Below are 26,478 nucleotides of genomic sequence, written 5' to 3'. Positions count from 1 at the left end.
TAATTTAAAGTCACTATTCAACTATTGAAATATATGTGTGGAAAAGTTACATAGTAGAGCAATTGTAGTGATAACAGAGGAAAAAAATATATTAAGTGCCGTTACATGTAGATCATTTTGCAAGCACTTACTATCCATTTTCTCATTTAATTCTCAGAACTACCCAGTGAGATAGTGAAGTAACTTGCGCAAGGTTACATTGCCTGTAAGTGACAGAATGTAGACTCAAATCAGACTTCCTCTGCTCAGATCCCAGTGTGTTAATCACTGATTCATTGATTCCCTCGATGAAGAGAAGTGAAAGTAAAGGTATTCACAAAGTGAAAGTGAACATTTACACAGTGTATTGTTCCTTGGTTTTTGTGCTCCAAGATACAATTAAAAAAAAGTACAGATACATAAATGTGCGTACTTGAAGGCACCACTCTTTTTTGCCTCATGCACTTTTTTAATATGCATAGCTTTTCCCTATTCCCACAAATTAAATTTCTGTTTCATGGATTTCAACTACAGATTCTCAAGTTGTGTAGATTCTCAAATCTCAACTGAAAATGTGGATATTAATCAATTACCTGATTAACACAGGCAATCAAGTTGGATAAGTATAGCCCAATTACTGCTTTGTGTTCATTTTCTCTTAGGAAATCTGTACAGTCATTTTTTCCCCAATTTAACCAACACAATTGTGATTAATATGTCCTACATTGTCTCTTTGATGCTTTGTTTGCCAGAAATAACTGTCCGTACTTCTTCTTTTCTGTTCTTAAAGCATTTATTTCCACTTCTCACATTCAATTCACCAAGGAGAGATTCAGCATCTCACTTTTTCAGTTCAGCCCAGCACACTGGGGTTTCCAAACATGGCTTTTCTGTTTCGGGAATGACAATGATCCAAAACCTCAAAATTGAGGTATCTTTCTGCAATGTAGAATTAAAAATAAACCTGTATTGTGAAGACGAAACTTTTTTTTAGCTGAATATGGCTTTAATAATAGTAGAAGTTTGAGGCTTTTTACCAACACAGTAATTTATTCTCCTTATTTTGACTTGGATACAAAATTCTTCATCCCTTTCAAGAACCAACTGAGGGACAGCAGTGAGGGGGGAAAAAAGAACCCAAGGGAAAACAGTCACATGCCAATGTCATTCTTGAGCTGAAACCTACACACACACACACACACACACACACACACACACACTCCTCGGATTTTCATCTTCCGTCTGTTCAAGCTAAAAATGTTCCCCGTGTTTCAAGCTAAGACTGTTGAGATTCCTACTGTATCTGACATCCAGGGACACTGCCTATTCCAGCCTTTTCCTTCTGTAAAGAGGGAAATGCTTTGCAACTTTAATTCAGTTTAGACAAAGATGATTTTTCCCCCAAACTTATGACATGAGTTTATAGTACATTGATAAGTTATTGATAGAGAGGTAGTATGGAATAGTGGATAGAAACACAGCTCTGAAGTCATATTGCTTGGGTTTACAACCTCATTCTATTGCTCATTAGATACAAACTCTTGGATAACTCGCTTAACCTCTCTGTGCCTTGGTTTCCTGATGTGTAAAATGAGGGTGATATGCAACCTCTTCCACAGGGTTGATGTGGGAATTGAATAAGTTCATATATGTAAAGTTTTAGAATAGTGCTTGATGTGTCAATAAAGAGCATGTGTGGCAGATGGTGGAGATAAATAGTTGATCGTCACTGTCTGCTAATCTCACTGTACTCTCTTTCTTTGAGTTGTCACAGTCCCATAATTTTGCCACGATTATCTATGAAATTATGCTGATTGTGAAGCTCGGTTTCTTAAGTCATCTGCAGAAGAGATGACATTCTAATTGCACTCCTGAATTTTATACACTATGAGTTTGTTAAGCATAGACACGTTTTACTAAAAAAAAAAAAAAAAAAGCCGAAATGTGTGTAATTTGACATTGTGACAGATTAATTCTTAGGCATTACAACAGCAGTACAATTAGACAGCTTAAATGTGTCCTACCTTTTAATGTCTATGTGGCTTTAAGAAGTCACGTTTAAGTCCTTTTTTTGAAGGGTCTGTTGCCATTTTGCTTATTGAAATAAGTCAAAGTCTATCAGAGGATGTAAGTAGATTATGAGAAGGCTCATCACAATTACACATAATTCTAGAAAATTGGAATCTAGGGAATTTAAGTTTGGAATGTCTCGAGGTAGGAAACTATATTTACAGTAGACTTTCTTAAGAGGTTAGTGAGATGTGACTAACTCTTATTCTTTGATGTATCTAAATTCCTTTTTAATAAGGGTAAAATTTAGTCTCTGAAGTACAATTTGAAATGACAGCTAAAAGTAAAATTTTAAATTTACATGACATTGTATGCAGATTAGCATTATATTTTGTATTAAATATCATACAATATATAGCTTACTCAGAAACAGCCAAAAATACACAGATTTCCATGTGGTATGATTTAAATTATAGACTTTCAATCTTTTTTGAATGTGATCCAGAATGAAAAATGTTTTTTATGTAGGGACCAATTACACACATAAATATATATACATATGTGTGTGTGTGTGTGTGTCAACAAAAGCTTCACAAAATAATATGAATCTGTATGGACTAGTTATGACTCCCTAGATGGGTTCAACCACTACCTAGGAGATAATGATACTCAGTTTGAAAAGCATTGATCTAAAATGCCCAGGATCCCACCCACTTAAACTGTATCTATCAGGCTGCAATCAAAAGGCAAAATAAAATGTGTTTTGAACACATTTTGTCACATTACCTCCAATAGTTGTCACATTACCTCCAATAGTTCCTACTAAGATGTACCATATTAGCTACAAGAATGAAAAGAGAGACTTCTTTCTTTCATCTTTTCTGTCACATAGAATACCTTCCTTTCGTGACTCCACATTTGAAAACTTTCATCTATGATACAAGTTGTGTATACGCAAAAAATAAATTTTATTGCCAAGTTTATTATTGTAAGATTTGTGTAACTGCCAACCAGAGGTCCTTAAAACACTAAAATAACTATAAAATAGCTGCTATCCATAAGCAAAGCAGCTTAACAGATTAGTTGATATATTTGGCCTTGTGATCACTAAATATAGGATGTACCCATTAAACATTTTCTTAGCACATACACTGACCCATCTCCCCTGCCTCAGGCTGAATATGAAGATGGCATTTTGTTCTATAAAATATATCCATGGATTATTTTGATCAACTACATTGTTCTGTTAGAAAAGAAATCTCAGCTAGAGAGATTATAGGACAGATACTGAAAGGGTTTCTAAGAGAGTGACAGGTGGAGAAGTTCATTCAGATATGCACCTACCAAACAAAAAACAAAAACTATTTAACCATTTGGGTAAATACATTGCTTTTAAAATTAACAGATGTTATTGTAATCCTTCTACCTGTGACCATCGTGAAGTTAGACATAGTCATCAGGGATGACATGCAATCTGACTCCTTACCGTGTTTTTCTTTCTGTATTTTAAATTACATTTATTGAGGTGACATTGGTTAGTAAAATTCTATAGTGTACAATTCTATAGTGTACAATTCTATAATACATCATCTATATATTGCATTGTCCATTCACTGCCCAGAGTCAGTTCTCCTTTCATCTCCATATATTTGATCCCTTTTACCCTCATCTACCACCCCCTGGTGCCCCTTACATTCTGGTAACTACTAAACTCCTATCTGTGTCTATGAGGTTTTATTTGTTGCTTTCAGTGTTACATCCCACATGTGAGTGAAGTCATATGGTTCGCGACTTTTTCTGTCTTATTTCTCTTAGCATGACAATCTCAAGATCTATCCATGTTGCTACAAATGGCAATGTTTTACCTTTTCTTATAGTTGAATAATATTCCATTTTATATACATACCACATCTTCTTTACCCAATCATCTATTGAAGGACATTTTGGTTGTTTCCATGTCTTGGCCACTTGAATAATGCTGAAATAAGCATAGGGGTATATATATCTTTATGGGTAAACGTTTTCAAATTTTTGGGATAGATACCCAGAAGAGGAATTGCTGAGTCATATGGTAGTTCTAGTCTTAATTTTTTGAGGAACTTTCGTACTGTTTTCCATAGCAGCTGCACCAATCTGCATTCTCACCAGCAGAGTATAAGGATTTCTTTTTCTCTGCAACCTCTCCAACACTTACCATTTTCTTGTGTTTTTTTTTAATTTGTGTAGAGTGTTTTTTATTTTTTTATTCTTTTATATTAGGTTCAGATTTACAAAACAACATAATGATTAGACATTTACACCCCCCACAAGGTAATAAATCCCCCCCCAGTCCCCTAATCCTCTGACATCAATTGTATAGCTGTTACAATACCATTGAATATATTCCCTATGCTGTACTTACAACATATACATATATATTTCATTATAGTTGACCTTCAATATTTCAATATTACTCTACATCAGCTTCTTGTTGATAACAGTCATTCTAACAGATGTGAGGTGTTATCTCATTGTGGTTTTGATTTATAGTTCCCTATTCTAATAGCTAGTGAAGCTGAGCATTTTTTCATGTATCTTTTGGCTGTTTGTATGTCTTCTTGGGAGAAGTGTCTGTTCAGGTCCTCTGCCCATTTTTTAACAGGATTTTTTGTTCTTATGTTGTTGAGTTATATGTGTTCTTTATATATTTTGGATATTAGCCTCTTATTGGAGGCATTGTTTGCCAAATATCTTCTCCCATCTGCTTGGTTACCTCTTTGTTTTGTTGATGGTTTCTTTTGCTGTACAGAAGCCTTTTAGTTTGATATAGTCCCATTCATTTATTTTCGCTTTTACTTCCTTTGCCTTTGAGGTCAAATTCATCAAATCCTCTTTGAACCCAAGGTCCATAAATTTAGTACCTATGCTTTTTTCTAGGCAATTTATTGTTTTGGGTCTTATATTTAGGTCTTTGTTCCACTTTGAGTTAATTTTACTACTATGTTTTCCATTCATCCACTCAAAAGGCACTTATTGAAGATGTGACGGGCTTAGTGCTAGAATCCAGGGTATACAGTTAAGTAATTTATGACTTCAATCCATAGGAAGTTACCCTTTATGGAAAACTCATATAAATCTGTGGCAGATTCCAGTACAATTAAATGCTGTGATAGAGATAGAGGATGAAGACTAGAGAGAGAAAGAGAACTCACAATTAGGCTGGTTATGCGAAATCTTAAATGAGGCATCCTGGAACTTTATTTTGAAGGATTTATGGAAGATAGATGATAAGGCAAAGAATACCGGAGGAAGCAACGCATTAATGTCACGAAGACCTGAAACAGCAAGAGGTTTTCTAGAAATAGCAACTACATTAGGTTTGTTGAAGGGGCAAATAGAAGCACGTAAGAATAGAAAGAGTTAAAGGTGAAGGATCCAGATACTGAAAGGTCTTCTATGCAAAAATATGGAGTATGAAATTTATACTGAAATTTATGGAAGAGGGTTTTAAACTAGGGAGAGACTTGTTAGTCTACTTAACTGTTCTTAAAATAATCCTGCAGATGCTTTTTATTAGACACTTTTCTGGTAATCACTAGGAGAGAAACAGGCTGAACAATCAAACAAAAGTGACATTTAAGTAACAAATATCCAGGAAGTGACAAAACCACTGTGAATCTGGCAAAAGCTTCATTAAGGTTGTGCCCTGGTAATTGGCTCTACTGCTTAGATGTTATGCCAAATGCTCTTTCTTTTCTCTTCTTGGGAATCACACTACCAAAATTTAGGATGGCTTACAATGGTTTCTCTGGTAATCATCCCAGAGACAGCTCTTACTGAGAGACCCAGGAGGAAGATGTTGTCACTCAGAAAAATGAGTTGTTAGTATGTTCCTGAACCAAAATGAAATTGAACTTTGTTGATCGGTCACATACAAATAACTCGACTAATTACATACTAGGGTTATATAAAATTTTCAAAAGGGAAAAATGAAAATACTTGAGTGGATGCTCAAAATTTAGGTAAACATGACTCAATAAAAGCTTTGAAAGTCAAGGTGTTTTCACTTCATTTCCTTTCAAGGATGAAATATGGGTAGAAAAGAGCAACTGCATCAAGTCTGTGCTGTGCCTCCTCTGAACAGAGAATCAGTGGGAGTGTGTATTATGTTCCTATTGGAATTGTAACAAATTCCCAGAAACTTAGTTGTTGTCTTAAAACAACAAAAATGTATTCTCTTAGAGTTATGGAGGTCAGAAGTCTGACATGGTCTCCCAGGCTAAAATCAAAGTCTCAGCAGGACTGCATTTTTTTCTAGAAGCTTGAAGGGATAATCTGTTTCCTTGCCTTTTCCAGTTTCAAGAGCCTACCCACATCCCTTGGTTTGTAGCTTAGACCCCTGTAATCTCCTTATTTTAAAATCTATTTATTAGCAACCTTAATACCCCCTGAAACCTTAATTCCCCTTTGCCATGTAACCTAACATGTTCACAGGTTGGGGGATTGGAATGTAGACATCTCTACAGTAGACCATTATTCTGCCACCAGAGAAAGGTTGTGGGAGCTAAGGTGAGGATGATGCCTGAAGTATCGCTTTGAGCATTAGGAGTGCCTCTGCATCCAGGCGGCATGAGAAGGTGTAACGCAGACATGAGAGCATCTCCGGAACTAGCTTCTCAGCCCATCACAGACTCCACTGGAGGTTCAACAGTGAGACTTTGCCACTCTCCAAAGCAGTAGGAAGTAAATAAAGGAAAACATTTCAATGAGCTGCAAAAATCAATGAAGCAAAGTGATCCAGAATTGCTTCATTGATTTCCCCCACTTTAGCTGCTCATTGAGTCCTGTTTGCTAGTCATCAGAGATCATTTCCTTCCTTTTCCTTTTTTTTTTTTTTTAACCTGCCCTGCACTCTCTCCAGTTCTTTAATACTCTTTAAGTCCTAATTGTGATTGGCAATTTTAGTTTCAACTAATCAACTTATTGACCATAGTAAGGGGCCAGCATTCCAACTATTTTAAAACTCTCCCAAGAATTGGTTTTCTGCTCCTACCAAAAGCTTTCAGGGCCTTATCTCTCAATAAAGCTTCAAAATGCAATGTTTTTGTGAAAACTTCCTCAGTAAGGAACAGAAGGAGGAACTCTTTCTCCCAAATCACAATAACTAATAAAAATCAATTACAACACAGCTTGTTATTACAGCATTCTTTCCAACTAGATAAGCTTTTCTGTATTACTTGTGAGGTATTTCAATAGGTAATTCCATGAAAAAAGTTTGAGAATATGTTTTGAAAATGGCCATACCATTAGAATAATTGTATTGTTTCTCAGGATCCCTACACTGAAGGAGGAAATGAATGGGTACTGTGATTTTGCCACATTAAAAAAATAATAATCATATATTACTTCAGTAAACTTAAATAGCTACGCCTTGCCCCTCTGTAAAAAGTAATCATGTTACATTACAGTTCTACTTCATACATGATTTGAAATTTAACACAGTTTATTTTAGACTTTCACACAAAATAATACCTAGAAAAAAATACATAGAAAACCTTATATCACATTTTGGCCAATGGAATATTTCTCTTCCTCCTTAAGACATCACCAAATATGACATTAATTTATTGTAATATTTAGCATATTTGCATTAAGTATTCAGGTATTTGATACCAGCTACTTACTACTAACAGGAGTTATTTGATATTTTTAAAAATTTTTTTCAGTTTTCCTTTTTGCAACCTCTTTGTACAGAATTACATGTTATGTGGGGAAGCAAAGATAAAATGGGCACTGCCTTCAATACTACAATATAAAGATAATATTCTAACAGTTAATACAGCCTTTATGTATTATTTTTATAATAAACATGTATTCCAAAATACAATATTAATATTTATTGTAGGATATACGTTCTACAACTTTATGGCCAATAATGAAAACTGAATATTTCATACGGTACAGGAAAGTGACTCTAATTTGATACTTGCAGCTTTTTTACCAGTACCCGCATCACACTTTATAGTAAAACCAATATAAAGTGGCCAATACATTTTATTAACTTAAAACAGAAATACTCATCTAGATCATTACTGTTTTTGTATAAACTTCCATAATTATAAGAATTCATCACTTCATCCCTCTTTTTTAGGTAAGTGAATTGCAAGCAATTCAAGACACTGGTTTGAAGCAAATATTGGATGTAGATTCTAGGAAAGAAACCGTGTTTTAAAATTGATCAGCAATCAGTAAAATCCATCTCTGACCATTGCTATTTATACAAAGCCTTATAAGTTATTGTGGGTTTTAGATTTGGACATTTAAATGACCTACCAAAATATTAACATAATCAAACCTAAATGATATGTAGAAGGAAAGTTGTATGTAGAAGGAAACTTCTACATACATGTTTTATGATTTTTTCATTTAAATCTTTTTGTCACAGCTTGAATGGCAACTAATTTACCACATGTAATTTCTATTTTTCAAGTCTGTATGTTGAATTGTTAAATATTTCTTAAAATTTGATTCTAACACAAAAAGGAAAAAAAACAAGTCTAAAAATATACCTTTTCTTGGTGAACACACAATGAAATATGTAAATGATGTATTATAGAACTGTACACTTGAGACCTATATCATTTTATTAATGTCACCACAATAAATATTATTAAAAAGGAAATAGCATGACAAATAGAAATGAAAAAATAAAATACTAGAAATAGATCCCAATGACAGTTATCACAATGGAAGAAGCTTACAAGTTAAAAGACAGAGACAGATTAAATTTTAGAAATGCAATTTTGCTCCATGTTATTTGTAAGAGAAACGTGGAATATACAAGCATACGTACCGATAAAAATAATGGATTGGAAAACCCAAATGTCCATCAGTTGATGTATAGGTAAACGTTTTATGGTAGATACATATATAGAATGTTATTCAGCCATGAGAAGGAATGAAGTACTGACTCATGCTATAACCCAGATGAACCTTGATAACATTATGCTAAGTGAAAGAAGCCAGATACAAAATGCCATGTATTATACGATTCCATTTATACGAAATGTCAAGAACAAGAAAATTCATAGAGACAGGAAATAGATTTGCCAGGTGCTAGGGAAGAGGAAATCACAGTGACAGCTAATGGGTAGTGTTTCTTTGGGGGTAGATGAAAATATTCTGGAAATAGATAGTGGTGATGGTTATACATCATGAAAATAACATAAATCACTTAACTATGCACTTTAAAAGGATGAATTTTATGGTATGTGATATATCTCAGTAAAAATATGTAAAGTGAAATTATATATATTATATATAATATGAAGTTATATATATATAAAAGATATAAAATTATATATATATATATATATATATATATATAGAGAGAGAGAGAGAGAGAGAGAGAGAGAGAGGAAGAGGGGGGGGAGAGAGAGAGAGAGAGAGAGAGAGATCCTTGATCCTTTCTTCTCTCATCCACCAAGAGGAACAAAGTATTAACTTCCAACTGTAACTCAGGTATCTTGAATCCCACTGAAATTTTATGGGTACTTGTCTGCACTTATGGGGGAAGGCAATACTTCTAGTTTTCATCAGATTATTAAAGTCAATGACACATGAAGCAAATAATTTCTACTATAAGATAACCCAAGAGACTAAGAGGAAAATCGTGAAAACTATGATTATTGCAGTGGAAAATAAATACCAATGGTCAAAAAAACAGAATTGGGTCTATTTTCAGAGGAATAATCAATTGCTTACTTGTGTAATAAATGTCCCCAGTCTCTTTCTGGGTTGGGTAAATTCTGTTGATCAACCTCGGAGTATCTTCTTCTATTCTGCTCCCTAACACTCTCTTAACCAATGCCTCTAATTTTGCATGTGTGTGTGGAGAGAGGAATCAAGGTGAAGGCAGATCTCTGATGTGCATAAATTGATCGCTCCCAAGAAGTCACCGTACATTTTCTGCTGTAGTGCAGTTTTCATGTGCCGACCAGTAGATTCATGCTTGAGTTGATTCAGCCAGACTGCCGAGACATGGCGTGCACAGTCTCCCCTGTAGACGATTACGCCACATTCAGAATGACAATGGTCTAAGCCTCACAGCAGTAAATGCTTCTTGAAATACATTCAATTGCTGTTTAACTGAATTTAGCCTGAGGTATGGAGAAAAGTTGCTGATGCTTTCAAACGTGTTTAAACATTTTAATGTTGTCTTGGCATGTCAGTCTGAACTACAGCCCTGGTAGGTATAATGAAGTAAAATCCTGTAATTACAGGATCAGACTTTCCAGAACTTCTTAATTGAATGTGTATATATCTCAAAAAAATGTCCTTTTGAAGAGTTGGACTTCCAGTAATATTTGTCAGTTTCTTTCCGATGATAGGGTGGCATCAAAGAGGTAGAATATGTTGTTTTCGATCTCAGGCTGTTGGTTGAAGCAGTTTATTTATTGCAGATAATGTAATACATCCATGATCATTAGCTCAATGATCTATTACTATATCAACGAACTCTCCACACACACAAACAAACACAAACAAACAAACAAACAAATATAGCCTGGAGGCTTCAAAGAACAAAGTTATTACTTCTTACATTTCTGTGGATTGGCTGCTCAGTTTTTCTGCTACTTCTGCCTGGCTCCCTAGCGTGGCTGTATTCTCCTGGCGTTGGCTGGGGGTAGGCTCTGCTGGGACAGCTGAGTCTCCCTCTCAAATAGTGTTTTATCTTCAAAGAGACTAGATCATGGTATCTCTCAGGATGGAGATCACAGGATTCCCAGGGCAAAAGCAGAAGCTGCTAGGCTTCTTGAGAGCTAGTCTGGAAATAGCATAGTATTAGTTCTGCTACGTTGTAGTTGTCAAAGCTAGCCCAGCTCTAAGGCATGCAGGAATGGAATGTACATCTTGACAGTAGGAACAGTGATGTCACATTACAAAGGGGCGTGTGTAATATTGGAGGAATCTCTGACCTTACATTGCATTTTAAAGCAAGCATGTACACATATCATGAAATCTGCATAGACCTTTGTTGAATGGCTTTTTTTGTTTCATTATTTTTGATGTATGAGGGATACATGGCATTTCAGGTATTTGTCTTGCTTTTTGTTGTTGCTCTTTCATTTTCAGCCTCTTAGATTACTTTATTGCTAATTTTTGGCATATTATTAAAATGGAGCTCCTTCTTGTATTGTGGCCCATGCAGGCAAAGCAAGATAGCAAGCTGGAAAGTTTCTTTTTCTTTCAAGTGAAAATGATTGTGAGGTTCATATGTTTAGGTTATAAAGATAACTTCAAATAATAGAGCATTTGCCCTTTAGTATTTTTGTTTGTTTGTTTTTTGTTTTGTTTTTTTTGTTTTTCTAAGATTTTTTTAATGGGGAAGGGGAACAGGACTTTATTGGGGAATAGTGTGTACTTCCAGGACTTTTTTTTTTCCAAGTCAAGTTGTTGTCCTTTCAGTCTTAGTTGTGGAGGGCGCAGCTCAGCTCCAGGTCCAGTTGCCGTTGCTAGTTGCAGGGGGCGCAGCCCACCATCCCATGCAGGAGTCGAGGAATCGAATTGGCAACCTCATGGTTGAGAGGATGAGCACCAACCAACTGAGACATCCGGGAGCTCAGCGGCAGCTCAGCTCAAGGTGCCCAGTTCAATCTTAGTTGCAGGGGGCGCTGCCCACCATCCCTTGCGGGACTCAAGGAATTGAACTGGCAACTTTGTGGTTGAGAGCCCACTGGCCCATGTGGGAATCGAACCGGCAGCCTTTGGAGTTAGGAGCATAGAGCTCTAACCGCCTGAGCCACCGGGCCGGTACCTTGCACTTTAGTTTTGAGCAACCATAATGACACATACTGAATGAACCTTCTTTAGCTTAATAGTGTTAAGTATTAAGAGATACCTGACATAGAGTAACCAGGATATGGTGACCAGTATACCAGTATTTTCCTGAATAGATGATAGCTCTGGTATGTTGCAGATTCTATCAGCATAAATCCATTAGTACTACTGGAAAATTTACTCAAAATACAAGTCCTTTTGATTGATGATTGGCATTAATTACACAATAAGTTATCTGAAACCCTTGGGGCCAGATATATCTCAAAATTCAGAACCTTTCATATTTTAGAAAATGTATAATCATGCATGTTTCATATATTATTTCTTAAAATCTGCAAGAGTCTGATATAGTACCCTTAATGAGACATAGTATTTCCACAGTAAAACATAAATATTGACACTATGTGAGCTAAATAAAGATGAAAAATAGACTTGTATTGAAGCCAAACTTGTTGTAAAAAGTTGGAAAAATATAACTATTGGTTTTCCAAGATATTTTTGATTATTGAATTACGAATAAGGGATTGTGTGCCTAAAGCACCTAATATTTACTGAGGGTGTTGTGTGTTCCAAGAATTATTACAAGTACTTTACCGAGGTTAACACACTTAAACCTTACAATAATCCTAAAAAGTTAATTCAATCTTATGCCCATTATACAGCTGAGGAAATTGAAATAAATTAGACAACTTGTTTATGATTATACACTTACTAAGTGACAACGGTTAGGATATTAATCTAGAACCCATTTCCTTAAGCACTATCCATTTCACTCATAGAACATTGCAGACAGAAAACAACAACAACAACAACAAACCTCTACCTCCTTAAATCTGTGCAGGGGCTATGACCTACTGTTTACTGAACATGAATACTACACTAGAAACCACGCTATGGGCTTTATATACATTAACCCTTTTATCCCACAAGAAATCGGGGAGTAGGCATTATTATCACACTTCTGATGATCTGGAGGCTCAGAGAAATTATATTCAAAGTCATACAGCTGATAATTATGTGCCTGGAATCACACTCACCAATGTTAGTACTCCAGATTTCCTGTTCTTTTGATGAATTTACTGCCCTTTGAGGGAAGGTCTAGATGAGACTGAAGTAAGGGGTTGGGTGGATAAGCGATCCTTATATCCTCTTCTAATTTGATTGGATCATGTGATTTTATGATAAATTAGAACACTATGTAGAAATCTAGACCCCCTTGGAGCCTGGAGTGACACATAACTGTAAATTTCCCCTTCTTTTGGAAAATGTTCAGATATTTACAGGATTAGAAACTGTTTGTCTGAGTCAGTGATTTCCACCTCCTCCATGAAATGTTAAGTGCTTGTCTTTCTCGTCTTTCCAAATTCCCCAAACCGGCAAAAGGCAATAATCTTGAGTTTATTTATATAAAAGAGCCAAGTCCAACTTGGTGTCTAACTTTTTAATCTTGTCCTCTCACACCTAAGCTTTATTGGCTAAAATAATAATTTTCAAATAAAAAATTTGGCTAATGAACATTAGTTTCTTCTCAGTTCTGTTATTTAAGTTAAAACAAGGTCATTTTTTGACAGCTATTTAAAATAAAGCATTCCATTTAATCATTTGAGTAAAGGAGATATTTTCCTTTGGACTTAAAGCAAGTAAAGAGAATATTAAAATATTTGTTGGAAATCCACTACCAATTATCTTTTTTTTTACCCTTTTGTAAAACTTTTTCATATTCCACCAAATTTCACCAGAATTTAAGGGTAACTCTAGAAAAAGAAGCCTTCGTATAACAGGAAGTCAAGAAGTATAAACAGAAAAATAAACACATATTTTTTAAAACGTGCCTATATGTGTAGTTTTCTCCCTCAAGAAGAGAATATCACAATTTTTCATTGCAGAATTTTGTCAACTAATGTTAAAAATGTGCTAGTGCTTGATTTTAAAGAACAGATCGTAGGAATCATGTGAATGTCTGGGATGTCTATACATTAAGTAACAACCCATGTATCTCACGTGGTCAGGGAATTAAGTCATTTACTTATTAGACAAAAAAGCAAATGGTGCATATAGCATTAGGTATCTGAGCTTTTACAAAACGAGAGAAAAACTAATTGGGAGTATTTTAAAACTAAATGCAACATTCTCATGCCTTCTCTTAGGAAATACAAATAACCTTGTATCTTCCGCTGTAAGCCAAGGACCTGGAGTAGGGTGGGTATCCAGGATTCTGGCAGAATGCAAACTCTGCGTATGAAAATCTTCACTGATGCAGTGCTGTCTTAAGAGTCTAACAATTCCAGCGATGTTTTATAATAAGGATGCCTCTAATGGTTTCTGAATTGTGTAGGACAGCTTCTGGAAGCATTAAATGCCTCTATAATCTGAGCTTTCCTTGTTATTCTAATGATTCTATGATGGTTTGTCTATCTGTCATTCTTGATAAAGTCATGATAACACCATCTTTCCCCTACCCACTCACCTAACCTGCAGTTTTTTAAAATTTATTTTGCAATTATCATTGACATACCATATTATATTAGTTTCAGGTATAGAAAACAACATAGTGATTAGACATCTGTATACCTCACAAAGAGATCACCCCAGTAAGTATAGTACCCATCTGAACCCTACATAGTTATTAAAATATTATTGACTACTCCTATGCTATACTTTGTATCCTGTGACTATTGTTTTTTTCAATTATAGTTTGCATTTAATATTATTTTATATTAGCTTCAGGTGTAGTGATTAGACATTTACATAATTTATGAAGTGATCCCCCCAATAAGTCCAGCACCCACCTGGTACTATACATAGTTTTTACAATATATTGACTATATTCTCTATGCTGTACTTTACATCCCTGTGACTATTTTATTTTCTTTTTTAAAATTAGTTTCAGGTGTACAAGACAAAGCAATAATTACACATTTCACCCCTCACAATGTTACTGTGGGGACAGAGTCAGGAGTGCAGTTTCCAGGCTCTCAGCCTCACGTGGAAAGGTGCTGGCTCAGGTAGTAAATGGCCATCAACTGTGATTGGATGGCCATCAGCTGTAACCAGTGAGCCATTGGCCACTAATATAATGCCGTGGCTACGCTAGCAGAAAATGCGGGTTAGCAAGAAGATGGTGGCTTAGCTGGCAAGCACGGATTGCAGCTAGCAAGCGTGGAGTGTGGTAGAGTGTGGATTGCGGATTCTGTGGCTCCTGCTTCCTGTGTCTCCAACCCAGCCGCCAAGGAGACTGTAGTGAGATGACTCCCCTATCTATGGCTCCATGGGTGTTCCTTTTTGGCCTAGCCACATCCTGCGTTCTTATGTGGGGAGCAGGACTAGAGACCCTGCGTGACTCCTGCATGACATTACCCTACAATTTTAAAGAACAAATACCCTTCTTTTTAGAGAAAGAACTCAACTTCTTATATTAGTTATAATTTCCTTTATGTATAGTTTTAGGGAGGATGTGCCATTTTTTTTTTCATGGAGTAGTAAAATTTTTTTACTTTGTGGCATCTATTTCCTATGCTGCTCAGATACGTGTTTTCTCTCTCTCTCTCTCTCTCTTTCTTTGGAGACTGTAGCTTTTAATTATGGTTATAGGTAGCAATATTGTAATTGATCTCCAAATAATCCAGCTGTTATAATTTAAGAAGGAGCAGTGCGGTGTAATGGGATACACTAAAGCAGAAGTCAAAATGCTTGTTCTTCGGCCTCAGCTCACGCATAAGCTGCATCCCTCCCTGCTTCAACCCTCACCTTTTGGTTGTGGTGTATCATGTGGGGTGTCATGCGGGGTCTCTGCTCCCGCCCCCTACATAAGAACACAGTATATAGTGAGGCCAAAAAGGAACACCCACGTAGCCATAGGTAGGGGAGTCATACCACTATAGTCTCACTGGAGGCTGGATTCACACGACGTGCGACCTGCTGTCTGCTTTTCTGCTAACCGACCAACTCTCTGACTTCCCTCAACTCTCCTTGAGTCCCCAACGCAGCCGCAGCAGTTATATTAGTGGCCAATGGCTCAATGGTTACAGCTGATGGCCAACTAGCCACAGATGACGGCCATCTACTACCCGAGCCAGCACCCCTCCACGTGAGGCCGAGAGCCTGGAAACTGCTCTCTGGGGCTCTGTCCCCACAGGTGATAAGCGAAAGGGATGATATGTGGCAAAGTACTTTATATGTAATAAGTTGTTCTAAAATTGTTTGCTATTATGATGGCTTAAAACTGTGTACTTTCAAGAGGGAAATTAACTTTATATCTAAGAAAGGACTTTAACTCTCCAAAATGATGTGATGATTCTAGTTAATAGCATAACTCAGTGAAAATGAAAAACTGTAAATAATGCTACAGCAACAACAGGACCTAATGGGTACCATTTTTACTCCCGGTCTTCTCAGGATTGATATGATTGACTCAGGGGCTGGGGTTGACTCTAAGAAACTGACTTTGTTGTGGAAAATGTTGATAGAGAATACCATTATATTCCATTGTATTTTTTTTTTATTTAATCCATACCAACTAGCAAGAGTAGTGATTAACTGTTTTCCATTTTAACTCTGATCAAAATTAAAGGGAATAGTAGTAAACTAAAGTATGAAATAATGTTCTCAATGTTGAAAACACATCTACTGTGAAAGACTGAAAGACTAAGAAGGATTACTAGTTGTGGAAGGTCTGCCTCTATAATCCCACAAAAAATAAGACATTTTATGAGTATATCTTTTATGAAAGGAAGAAGTATATTTGGTGATTCTCTAAGACCTTATATAACTTTTATGTTTTTGAAGATTTATACTATGTATTTGCCTACTTAAAATAAGAAAACATAGAAACATAGAAAAATAGTATTCCACTCAGGCCTTCCCTTAATAAATTGCATCATAATACAAATTGCATTTGTTAATCATTGGTGTTTCTTTTGAGGATTCATTTGAGTCATCAAGATTAGAAGTTTTGATTGCTCGTGATGAATCTCTTATAGCCTTTCTTGATTATTTTCTAAATTTGATGACAAACACTGCAACATGTCCCAGCCAATTAGGCTTATCAGCTTCCACTGTGGTCCCCAATCAAGTGTTTGACTTTGGAAATGACAGGAGATCCTCATTAAAAGCCATGCTACTTGGATAGAGATGTGGCAGCCCACACATGGGGCTGATGGCAGAAATGACAAACTACCTCGCATTAAAAGCAATACGAGGAAATCAATTTTAGCAGGAAGTAACCAAAACTATAAAGTTTATTCTGAGGGAAGGAATTGAAGGGTTTCTCACATCTAGTTGATTGGAAATTGAGTCAACCTAAATGAATGCAATTTCTCATGAGCTACAGGGAGTTCAGGTCCACAAGTTAAAGCACAGGTAAGAAGAGTTGTTAGAGTACTAATGTAGCCCTCTGAGCTGTCTCTAAATGCATCTCGAACAAAGGGAAAACAAAATACTGCAAATTTCAAACTAAAATGTAAATTAATTTCTGAAAGGTGTGTAAATCATCGCTTAAGTAAACTGATACATTGTGTGAGGCTTAAGTAAACTTAGAGAGATGGAGACCATTCTCCACGGTCTCCATTGGGGTCATTTCTGCAGGGATGACAACCACATTCATAGAGATTTTTCCTATTTCAGTAGCTAAATTCCTGATTATTGTCTTGTGTCCTTGCTAAGCACTATCAGAAGAGAAAAAGAGAAGTTTCAACTTGTTAAAGCAATGAAGGGGAAAAAAAAAATCTTTAGAGTGACAAATAGACCTGATCTTAAACTTTGGGTTTTTATAAGGTTTTTTGGTTTGTTTGTTTTGTTTTGTTTTCCCCTGTTCAAAGCATTTAGGTCAACTTGAAATAAACAAAGTAACCCAAGATGTGAAATATTCCTAAAGGACTCACAGTTTGCTCATTTAAACTAACTATATTACATAAACCATTCATAAAATTTGTCAATAGTGTGATTTTTTTTTAAAATGCATCTAAAATATGTGCTTGAGAAACACAGAGGGAATTTGGCATGAAAAACTAAAGAGGAAAGTGCTTTTGCTTTTGACAATAAAATTAATAAGATCTGCCCACTTAGAAATCAAATAGCAGCATGTGCAACTACATTTTTGCCTTTGGGAGAGAAAAAAGTAATTCTAGATTTTCTTTGAAGAGTGCTGGCATTTCCTTGTTGAACTCTCAGCACACAATATAAAAATCTCAGGCGACAGTGGTTCAAAAATCAATGGGCTGACAAATGTCAATATTTCAGTTATCTATCACTGAATGAAAAAATGACATGCAACATTGGACTGCTTTATTTAGGAGATTTGCCAAAGTAAAAGTCCTAAAAACCCTATACAAATGAATGACAAAATAGGAATACAATGTTAAACTACAGGGCATGGCACGTGGGGACAAAAGCAGAGCATATAAATATGTTGGGAATAAGTTATACAACTCCCTCTTCTGTTTTAAACCAAAGCTACCCAGGATTATGTACATGTAAATCTCAGTAATTCCATTTGTTGTGGATATATTTACAGAGGTCGAATACTGTCAGTCTTTTAATTCCCAAACCTTGTAATAAAATGATACCGTATGATATAAATTGGAGCACAGTCATATTATGTTCTTTTGTTTGGCAATAAAATAAGCTATAAAATATATTAAATAAAACGCTAGAGGTTATTCTGTTAGAACCTGTTGAGGTGGAGAAGGATTTTGTCTATCTCACTCTCTCTTTCTCAAATAAAAAACAAAGTCTGTTAAAAAAATATTTGTAATAGTAATAAAATATATAACTGTTATCCAAAGAAGATAGACACACATAATGATTTTAATCACACATACAGGTAATTCTTAACTGCCATCTTTAATCTTGATTCCTAAGAATTCTTAGATACAGCATAACTTTATAGAAATAGAAAATATTTTCCATTACACTAGTCAATACCATTAATTAGGAGTACATGCTAGTTCATCAAAACTTTAAGAGCCTTACTATATTTACTCAATACATTGCATTTCACACAGTTTCATTCAGCAAACATCTTTGCAAATGTATTTCCATGTGAATACTCAGTGGATTATCCTACAGCACATATATAGGTCACCTGACATGGTGGGGGGATGGGGGTTGGGGGGGAGGTGGTGATATTGCCAGTATGCTCTCACTCATAACCTACTTGTACTTGCTTTTTTATTTTTTACCACATAATGTACTGTCAATTTAGGTTCTACTTCTGAGTCACCCTGATGTCTTAGAATGTATTTTGAATATAAGGTTTTGCATATTTGCATTCTATGAATAATGTATAAGCAGGAAGGAATCCAATTGGCAAAAGTACGTGATTTCTGGGATAATTTATAAATACAGAAAATTATGTATTTGGATTTAATAACTTTTCTTATGCATATGGAAAAATTTACACTGATACAACTATATGTATGAACTCTATTTCTACTTGAGAATATACACAGGTCCCTGTCCTGTAACAAATGCCAAAATCCCTCTCTCTTCTACACACTTAAATTTATCAGTTTATTCCTTCCTCTCTTTCTATAATTATCTGAAGTTTTTGCAAAACCTTATCTTTAATGGACAGGAAATGAAAACTTTTCTATGGGATGATGAGCTGTAGGGTGTTGAAAAAAGGAAATTAACATGGTAAAGAATATATATCTCTATATCTATATATTTATATCTAGATATAGATATATCACACACACACACACACACACACACACACACACACACACACAGATTTTCTCCCTCCAATTTCATACAGATCAGGAAAGCCTGTTGAGGAATGTCCAACTCTAATGGCTCCTTCTTTGTGAATTTCAGATTCAAGACCTCTTCCAGATGTAGCCCTGACTGGGAAATGCACCCGTGAGTGTGATGAATATGGCCACTCAGACTCCTGCTGGATGCCGGTCCGCACTTCTCCAGAGAGGAAGAAGAGCCAGCCCAAACTCTCCACTTTCATGCCTGTTGATGAACGAGGAAGCCAGGAAAAGCTGGCCAATGGCGAGGCCGCCATTATGGGCGACCGCAACAGAAACCTCCTGAACAAAAAGTTGACCTCATCCTATGAGACCTTCAGTGCAGCTAGTTTCAGCAAAAATGAGGAAGCCAACCCTGAGGATATTCCCCTTACAAAAACAGGGGAATACAAGCCATCTCCTGTCAATACTCTCACTAGAAGAGAAGTTTACCTGTAGGCTATACAGAATCAACAGCAAAGTTCTTTTCGTGTATGAGAAGGAGAATAAGGGGCGAAAAACCTTACAAAGCAAAACCGTTTAATCAAAAAGAGGGGGCTACCAAAGAGACAAAGCTTTGCCTGCCACTTACGCCTCCAGATCAGGCCTTTAGCGATACCGTTAGCCTGATTGTAATGTACAATGTAGAAACCATCCTTGTTACTTGCATGTCCAACTCCCTCACTGATTCCAACACCCCTCTCCCTCTCCCCGCTCCCCCTCCCCCCAAACACAAAGATGGTTGCAAGTTTCTTTCATGGTAATAGGCCTGATTAGCAGAACACAACACATTCTCATTATCCCTAAGCTGAAGCATGATTTTAGTCACTTTGATTTAGTTCGAATGTCATCCGGCTGATCAAAAAAAAAAGTATATCAGGTTAAATATATTTCAGACATACCATCAGAATATGATTAATTACCGTGAAAGGCAATCCCTCAAAATGAAGAAGTCCCTCTAATGAAACAGTCTTATAAAGGGGGGTTCTCTAAGAAGCATTTTGGGAAGATTACAGCTTTAATATTCTATCAAAGGCTGAGAGCTACACAATACCCAATTGGAGATTGCAGTCCCAAAACTAGCATCTGTTGTTCTTTTCAAGTTAAGAGCACCAACTTCAATTCCACGTCTTCATTGAATATTCTTATTATACACACAATCTTGACCATGTGTATCAAGTACACAAATTATAATTTGTAAAAATGATATATTTTTTTTTTTCAGAAAAGCATCACTATTATAAACTAACTGGATCAGTTAATTGTGTCATTAAAAGGCCAAAGATCATACGGCAGATCAGGGAAATCATGAAGCAGATTTGGTCTTGACGTGGAAATCCATTAAGCAGCAGAAGCAACTGAACCTGTTCACACACAGAAACACTCAAAACACTGGCTTATTTTACATAGTCTCTATACCCAGAAAACGTTTTTCCTTCTAAAATGGATTTTCTTTGAAAGTTCAGAAAATGAGAAACTAATGAGATGTATTTTTGGTATTCTATTACACAATTAGTTGAGATTCAAGTTTAATTTCAAAATAATATTATCAGGGAAGATTCCACTTTCTAAAATCACATTTGTGGGTAAGGAAGGAAAGACCGATACATTGGCACGACGTCTTATAAATGAAGTTCACTATTACCATTTTAGAATCCAGATATGCTTGCTGGTGTTACTATCCATATTTCAAATTAGCAATTGCATATTTTATGTGTTCACCGCACACTTCCAAATAATACGAGTACATTAATTTTAAAACCCGTGCAATATGCACTATTTTGAGACTCACAACATTAAAATAAGGTGACACTCTAATTGACTTTGTCACTAATGCGATTTGAACATTTTTTAATATATGTCTTAAGACAAATCCAGACTGCACATGAAAGAAATGAGTTCTGGGCAGTGGCATATCTCATAGTATGTACATCTCAAAGTTGGAAAATAAGCAGTTTTCTCAGTGTAATAAAAAGAAACGGTATGCAGATTTTGAGTCACTTGCTCTATAGAGGGTGATTTAATGCAATTGGAAATTGAGCTGGGACACTCAAACGAAAAGTGACAATCCAGGGACAGAATAGGGGATAATAATGGGAAGAGAGCCTACGTTCCCATACGGAATGTTTGTAACCTGGTTAAGGCATAGCCTTGATTGCTCTCTATCAAACTGTAGAAACAATGTAGCTTTGGGTAGTTTCATGCTTTGCAGAATTTCTTAGACTATAAAGTGAAGCAGCCTGGAATATAGGTTGTCAATTCACTATAGGCCATCAAAATGCTTATCTTTGAAAAACACTTATCTGTTTGGTGGGGTTCTCTTTTGGGGTCATTTCCTTATGATCCTTTTTAAAAAGAGTTTTCATTTTGATGTTAGTTTATGTATAATAGTTAGGATGAAAGAAGATATGTAGTTGAAACAAAAACATTGGACTAAAATATCAATAATTGAACATGTTTGTGTTTAATTATTATTTACATTATGGAAAGATGCAATTCTAGTACTTTGTTAGGAAACTGCATTAAAGCAGTTCTGCCTTGTATAATCTGTAAGTACCTATTAAGACAAAATACTTCTAAAGATACTTATGAAATGTAAACATATTTTTTCTTGCACGTTACAAAGGAAATAATTGCATAACACAGGTGTTCAACCCGCATTTTTTTAAAGCATTTTTTTTTTTCTTTCAGAGACACTTGAAATCTTTAGATAGCTCATTTCACTCTGTCATAAAACCCTTCTGTTGTCTATAAAGCTAATACAGGTCACCTGGACCTTCAGATTAATTGGATTCACATTCCCCAATGATGTTTGCACCACATTCAAGACAGCCATATCATTGTCATTTAACTTGTGAGCCTCTCTTTAAAACTAAAATGGGTGTGAAAGAATAAAATTCAGTGTACTGTAAGTATTCACAGTAATTCTAGTAGAATTAGCTATCATAACATGTTTATTATATAATGAGCTGGCATGACACAGAAATATATTTTGTGTTTGTATGACTTTTATTTTGAATAGGCTAAATATGGTGCCACTCCATATATAGAGTGCTTTTGAAAAAACAATAAAAAGAAACAAAAAAAAAATAAATGAGTGAATGCAAAATAAGCAACTGTGCCTTTTATACCTGTTGTTATGGTAAAAAAAAAAACAAAAAACGGTTGTTGGGTTTGGACAATGAGGGGAAATGGGCTATTCCCGACTTTTTTTGATCTTGTATATTTATCCATGTTTATTTTCTGAAAATAATAAATGATTTATTAAAAATTTGCCTTCTGACAAACTCAGATAATGGACCAGTCTTAAATATCATTCATTCATATAACAGAATTAAGGTGTTAATATAGGCTGCTTAATTCTGATTAGAAGGCTAAAGCATTTATTGTTAATAGTAACACAGGAAGATATTATCAGGGGTAAAATCAATCCATCTTGCAAGATAAAAATATTGATTTAGAATTTTTATTCTTTATTTCCTTTTTGTTATTTTTACTGTAGCTGCTGTTTCATTTTGGTTGTACAGTATATAAACCATACTTCATTTCTGTACACAAGAATCTCAAGTGAATTTGCATGCATTATACATTAGGACACATTTATAAATTAATGAGTAACTATATAAATTATGTGTTTTAAAACGTCTGTAGCTTCAGTCTAAAATCTAATGCTCATTCTGAACCTCCAGATATCATTTCTGTATGGTTTGTGACTGGCCTGCTGCCTGAGTTTCAGAAAACAAGAGGCATTATTTTTATGGGGAGAGGACTTAAGATGTTATTGAAGATGTCTGGCTGAAAGGCTACCCTAGGAAGCTGTTTCATAAGAAAGTAAAATAAAACACACAGATCAGAAGAAACTGCTGAGCATCAAACAACCATCCCAAAAAAGTCCTGAGATATCTAAGAATACAGTATCGGTGATAAATATACATCTGTCCTTAAGGAAAACAAAAAGAGAGTGAATATGATCATGAATATTGTAAAGCTTCTGAGTTGTGACCCAGGCAGAGGTATATATAACATCTGGAGGAAGGCGTCATTTTCCCAGCTACCTAGGGTTTACTTTCAAAAGGCTTTTCCTACATTTTAAAGCACTTGCATTCCGTGTGGTACGATCTGTTTGTAATGTTAATCATTGACTATTGTTCTGCTACTTGGATGTTGATAGTGAAGCAGAGAACAATTTATCATCGTTTATTATGAGTCACTATGCACGCAACTATGCTAAACATGGCGAAATGTATTAAACACACGTCCAACTATTTATGAAATACTTTACATAATTTAATTTGTTTTTGTACAGTTTTATGTAAATAAATTGCTTGTCATTTTTGTCTCTGCAAATTAAAATATAACATGGTCAAATGGTTTCACACTTGTAAGTGTACTTCTCTGTTGATAGGTAATTCCATTTTGATTGGACGAGAAGTGAATGGATGCATGTGCCACTTTGATTTAAAACGGTTTGATTTCTGCTAAATCAAGATATAGTAAGGAAAGTAATGCTGCAGTAGTTTTTGATCTGTGGGGTACTGTGTATAACTGTCATAAATCTTTGCCTTATAATGGAATGGAATTTAAATTCATCACTTTCATCAAAATAATTTCTGAGACATTTACCTAGCTGGCTTTTAAATATTAAAAGAACTTCTCGTCATTAATGTAGAGATTGATTTTTTTTTCAGGTGTTACATAGAGAATGTTCACATTTAAGACTAAATTTTTAGTCAAATTGTATCTCTGTAAAGGCATCTCTGCTTGTTTTTAACCTAAAGCAATGATAAATACAAAAAAGTTAGAAACAAACAAAACCTATAATGTGATATGATAGCAAATAATAGAATCTCTATCTTATTCATTTATCCTGCAGTTGAATTTCCTGTACTTGTTTTATATTTTTTCAGTCATTTGCTATCTTTCTTTTTTAATTACTCCGTTTTCTCTTTGTTATCCAATTATTCATCTAACTATAATGGTTATATTCTTCATTTATTAAATAGATGTCTGTTTAAACAAGCAATTTTTATTCTGCAACCCAACTCTGCAGACTTAAAAGGGATAGGAAATATTTTCTGTATATACTAATAGACTGCATGGAATTTTTTCTCATCTCACAACAGTACTGCTAAAATCTACCTATGTGGAAAAATAGACATTCTGAAGAAACTTGCCTTTCTCTACCATTTTTTCTCTCTCTTGGATAAAACTTCAAAAATACTTTATATAGAATGACATATTCTTTTTTAAATCAAAGATGTCCTTGTAAATTGATATTGGCTGGCAGCCTTCCTTCTCTAAAGAAGGATTTCAGAGTAGATATGGTGAGAAAGTCTGCTTCAAATTGTAATGAGGTGAAGAAATAACATGTGCTTTCATTCGGCTACTTCTTTTCTAATGGTGAGAATCACGCATCAGCACACAAAACAACGAAACAGTACATAAAATGAAATCACGTATGTCTTTTCCTTTAAATTCTCTATATAGATTTGCCAAATATACTTCTCTTTACCGTGAAATTGCATTCTTAAATTAAAACATTTTTTTTAAAATCTCAAACATGTAAAAATACGTGGATAAACTTTAGAAAGACAGACATGAAACACGCTAACAGAAGTTGCTCCCAAAGATTAGGTTTAGGTTCAGGTTTGATTATGGTACCATCTCTGATTATTGAAAGAGTTCCATCTAGTTACTTAGAAGCTTTACTTGGCACAATGGTCTGGTTACACAGTATCTCACATTTATAGCGCACGTTATGATTTACAAATGGTTTTGTAAGATTTATCCCAAACTTCCCATAATACCTGCAATATAAGCTGTAGAAACTGCTAAGCCATGTATGAAGGTGGATTTTACTTTTATTAAATAATTCTCAGATGAATAAAAAATTGAACTCAACGTTCTACCATATTAACATTTTCCCTCTATTAGCTTATGAACCAAACTAAACATTTTGCATGACCTAGCAGAATCACAAGGAAAAAGTACTCTCCCCATGTACCTGAATAAAATAAACAACTGGCAAAAGTGGGAATTTTTTGGGGGCGGCACTAATTGCACCAGTCAGCAGCTAATGATCTTCACTTGACATTTCATAACATATGACAAAAGGCATAGTAACTTGTTAGGATTTCTGACAGCAAATTGTAAATCTTGAAAACATTGTAGCTTAATTTCTTCCTGTTGAATACCCCTGGCCTAATTTATCTTGTGGTGGACTTCAGCTGGGTGGTCAGTGTATGTTTGGGGACTTGAAAAATCACAATCGACAGTTGGCACTATCAAAATTGATCAGATAATTGTAGAATTCCCAAATTTACTTTGGTTTCAACAGGCCTGTTTCACAAAGAAATCCGTTTATTGAGTTTTTGTCTTGTCTCATTTTTCGTTTTACATTTAACCTTTTTGTGCCCCTCTCAAAGCCTTTAGCTAATCTCTGCGAAGTTCTTTGCTCTGCGTTTCTTTTCCCCCCTTTTCAAAAGCAGACCTAGTTTTCCCTGCAAGTGATGAGATGTTAGGTAGCTAACCAGGAACTAGAGAATTTGCAACCCAATCAGCTTTATTGTAATGGAAATTTACAATATCACTACTTGAGCTCTTAGGAAGCTCAGTAAATAAAGACTGAACTTACATTTGTTTATTTTCTGTTATCTTTATCCCTATTCTAATACTTGTTTATAAATTGTATGGAGGAAGGTGATTAACCAAGATAATATAAAATTTCTAATCTGCAGGGAGTGAGGAAAAGATATGAAAGTAAAATGTGGATAGCTAAACATTTATGCTCTCCTTTACTCGTAACTTTATTTTTTTCTTGTTGTGCTGCTGGTAAATGTGAATTTATTCGTTGATTGAATTTAATATGTGTGACCTACACAGACATTTGCCTATTTATTGAACCTCCTGGGGGAAGATGTAGAAGATGCTTAATCGT

At 35.2% G+C, this 26,478-nt stretch overlaps 1 protein-coding gene across 7 annotated transcripts in view; it reads left to right on the top strand.

The window, feature by feature from the left end:
* PCDH7 (protocadherin 7) overlaps nt 1-23,924 on the top strand; it is a 401,378-nt gene extending 377,454 nt beyond the window's left edge. For 3 of the 7 annotated variants that reach the window (XM_033105872.1, XM_033105871.1, XM_033105870.1), the window contains one exon: nt 19,624-23,924. In XM_033105872.1, coding sequence (XP_032961763.1) covers nt 19,624-20,000 — 377 coding nt within the window. In that variant the 3' untranslated portion in view covers nt 20,001-23,924. The remainder of the gene's footprint in view (nt 1-19,623) is intronic. The other 4 variants (XM_033105875.1, XM_033105873.1, XM_033105869.1 and 1 more) reach the window with 3 other exon arrangements.
* Nucleotides 23,925-26,478: the final 2,554 nt, after the last annotated feature.

The sequence above is a fragment of the Rhinolophus ferrumequinum genome, chromosome 5, assembly GCF_004115265.2.
Source record: "Rhinolophus ferrumequinum isolate MPI-CBG mRhiFer1 chromosome 5, mRhiFer1_v1.p, whole genome shotgun sequence".
Lineage (NCBI taxonomy): Eukaryota > Metazoa > Chordata > Mammalia > Chiroptera > Rhinolophidae > Rhinolophus > Rhinolophus ferrumequinum.
Note: the sequence above shows the minus strand (reverse complement) of the source record. Positions and strands in the feature narration are given on the sequence as shown.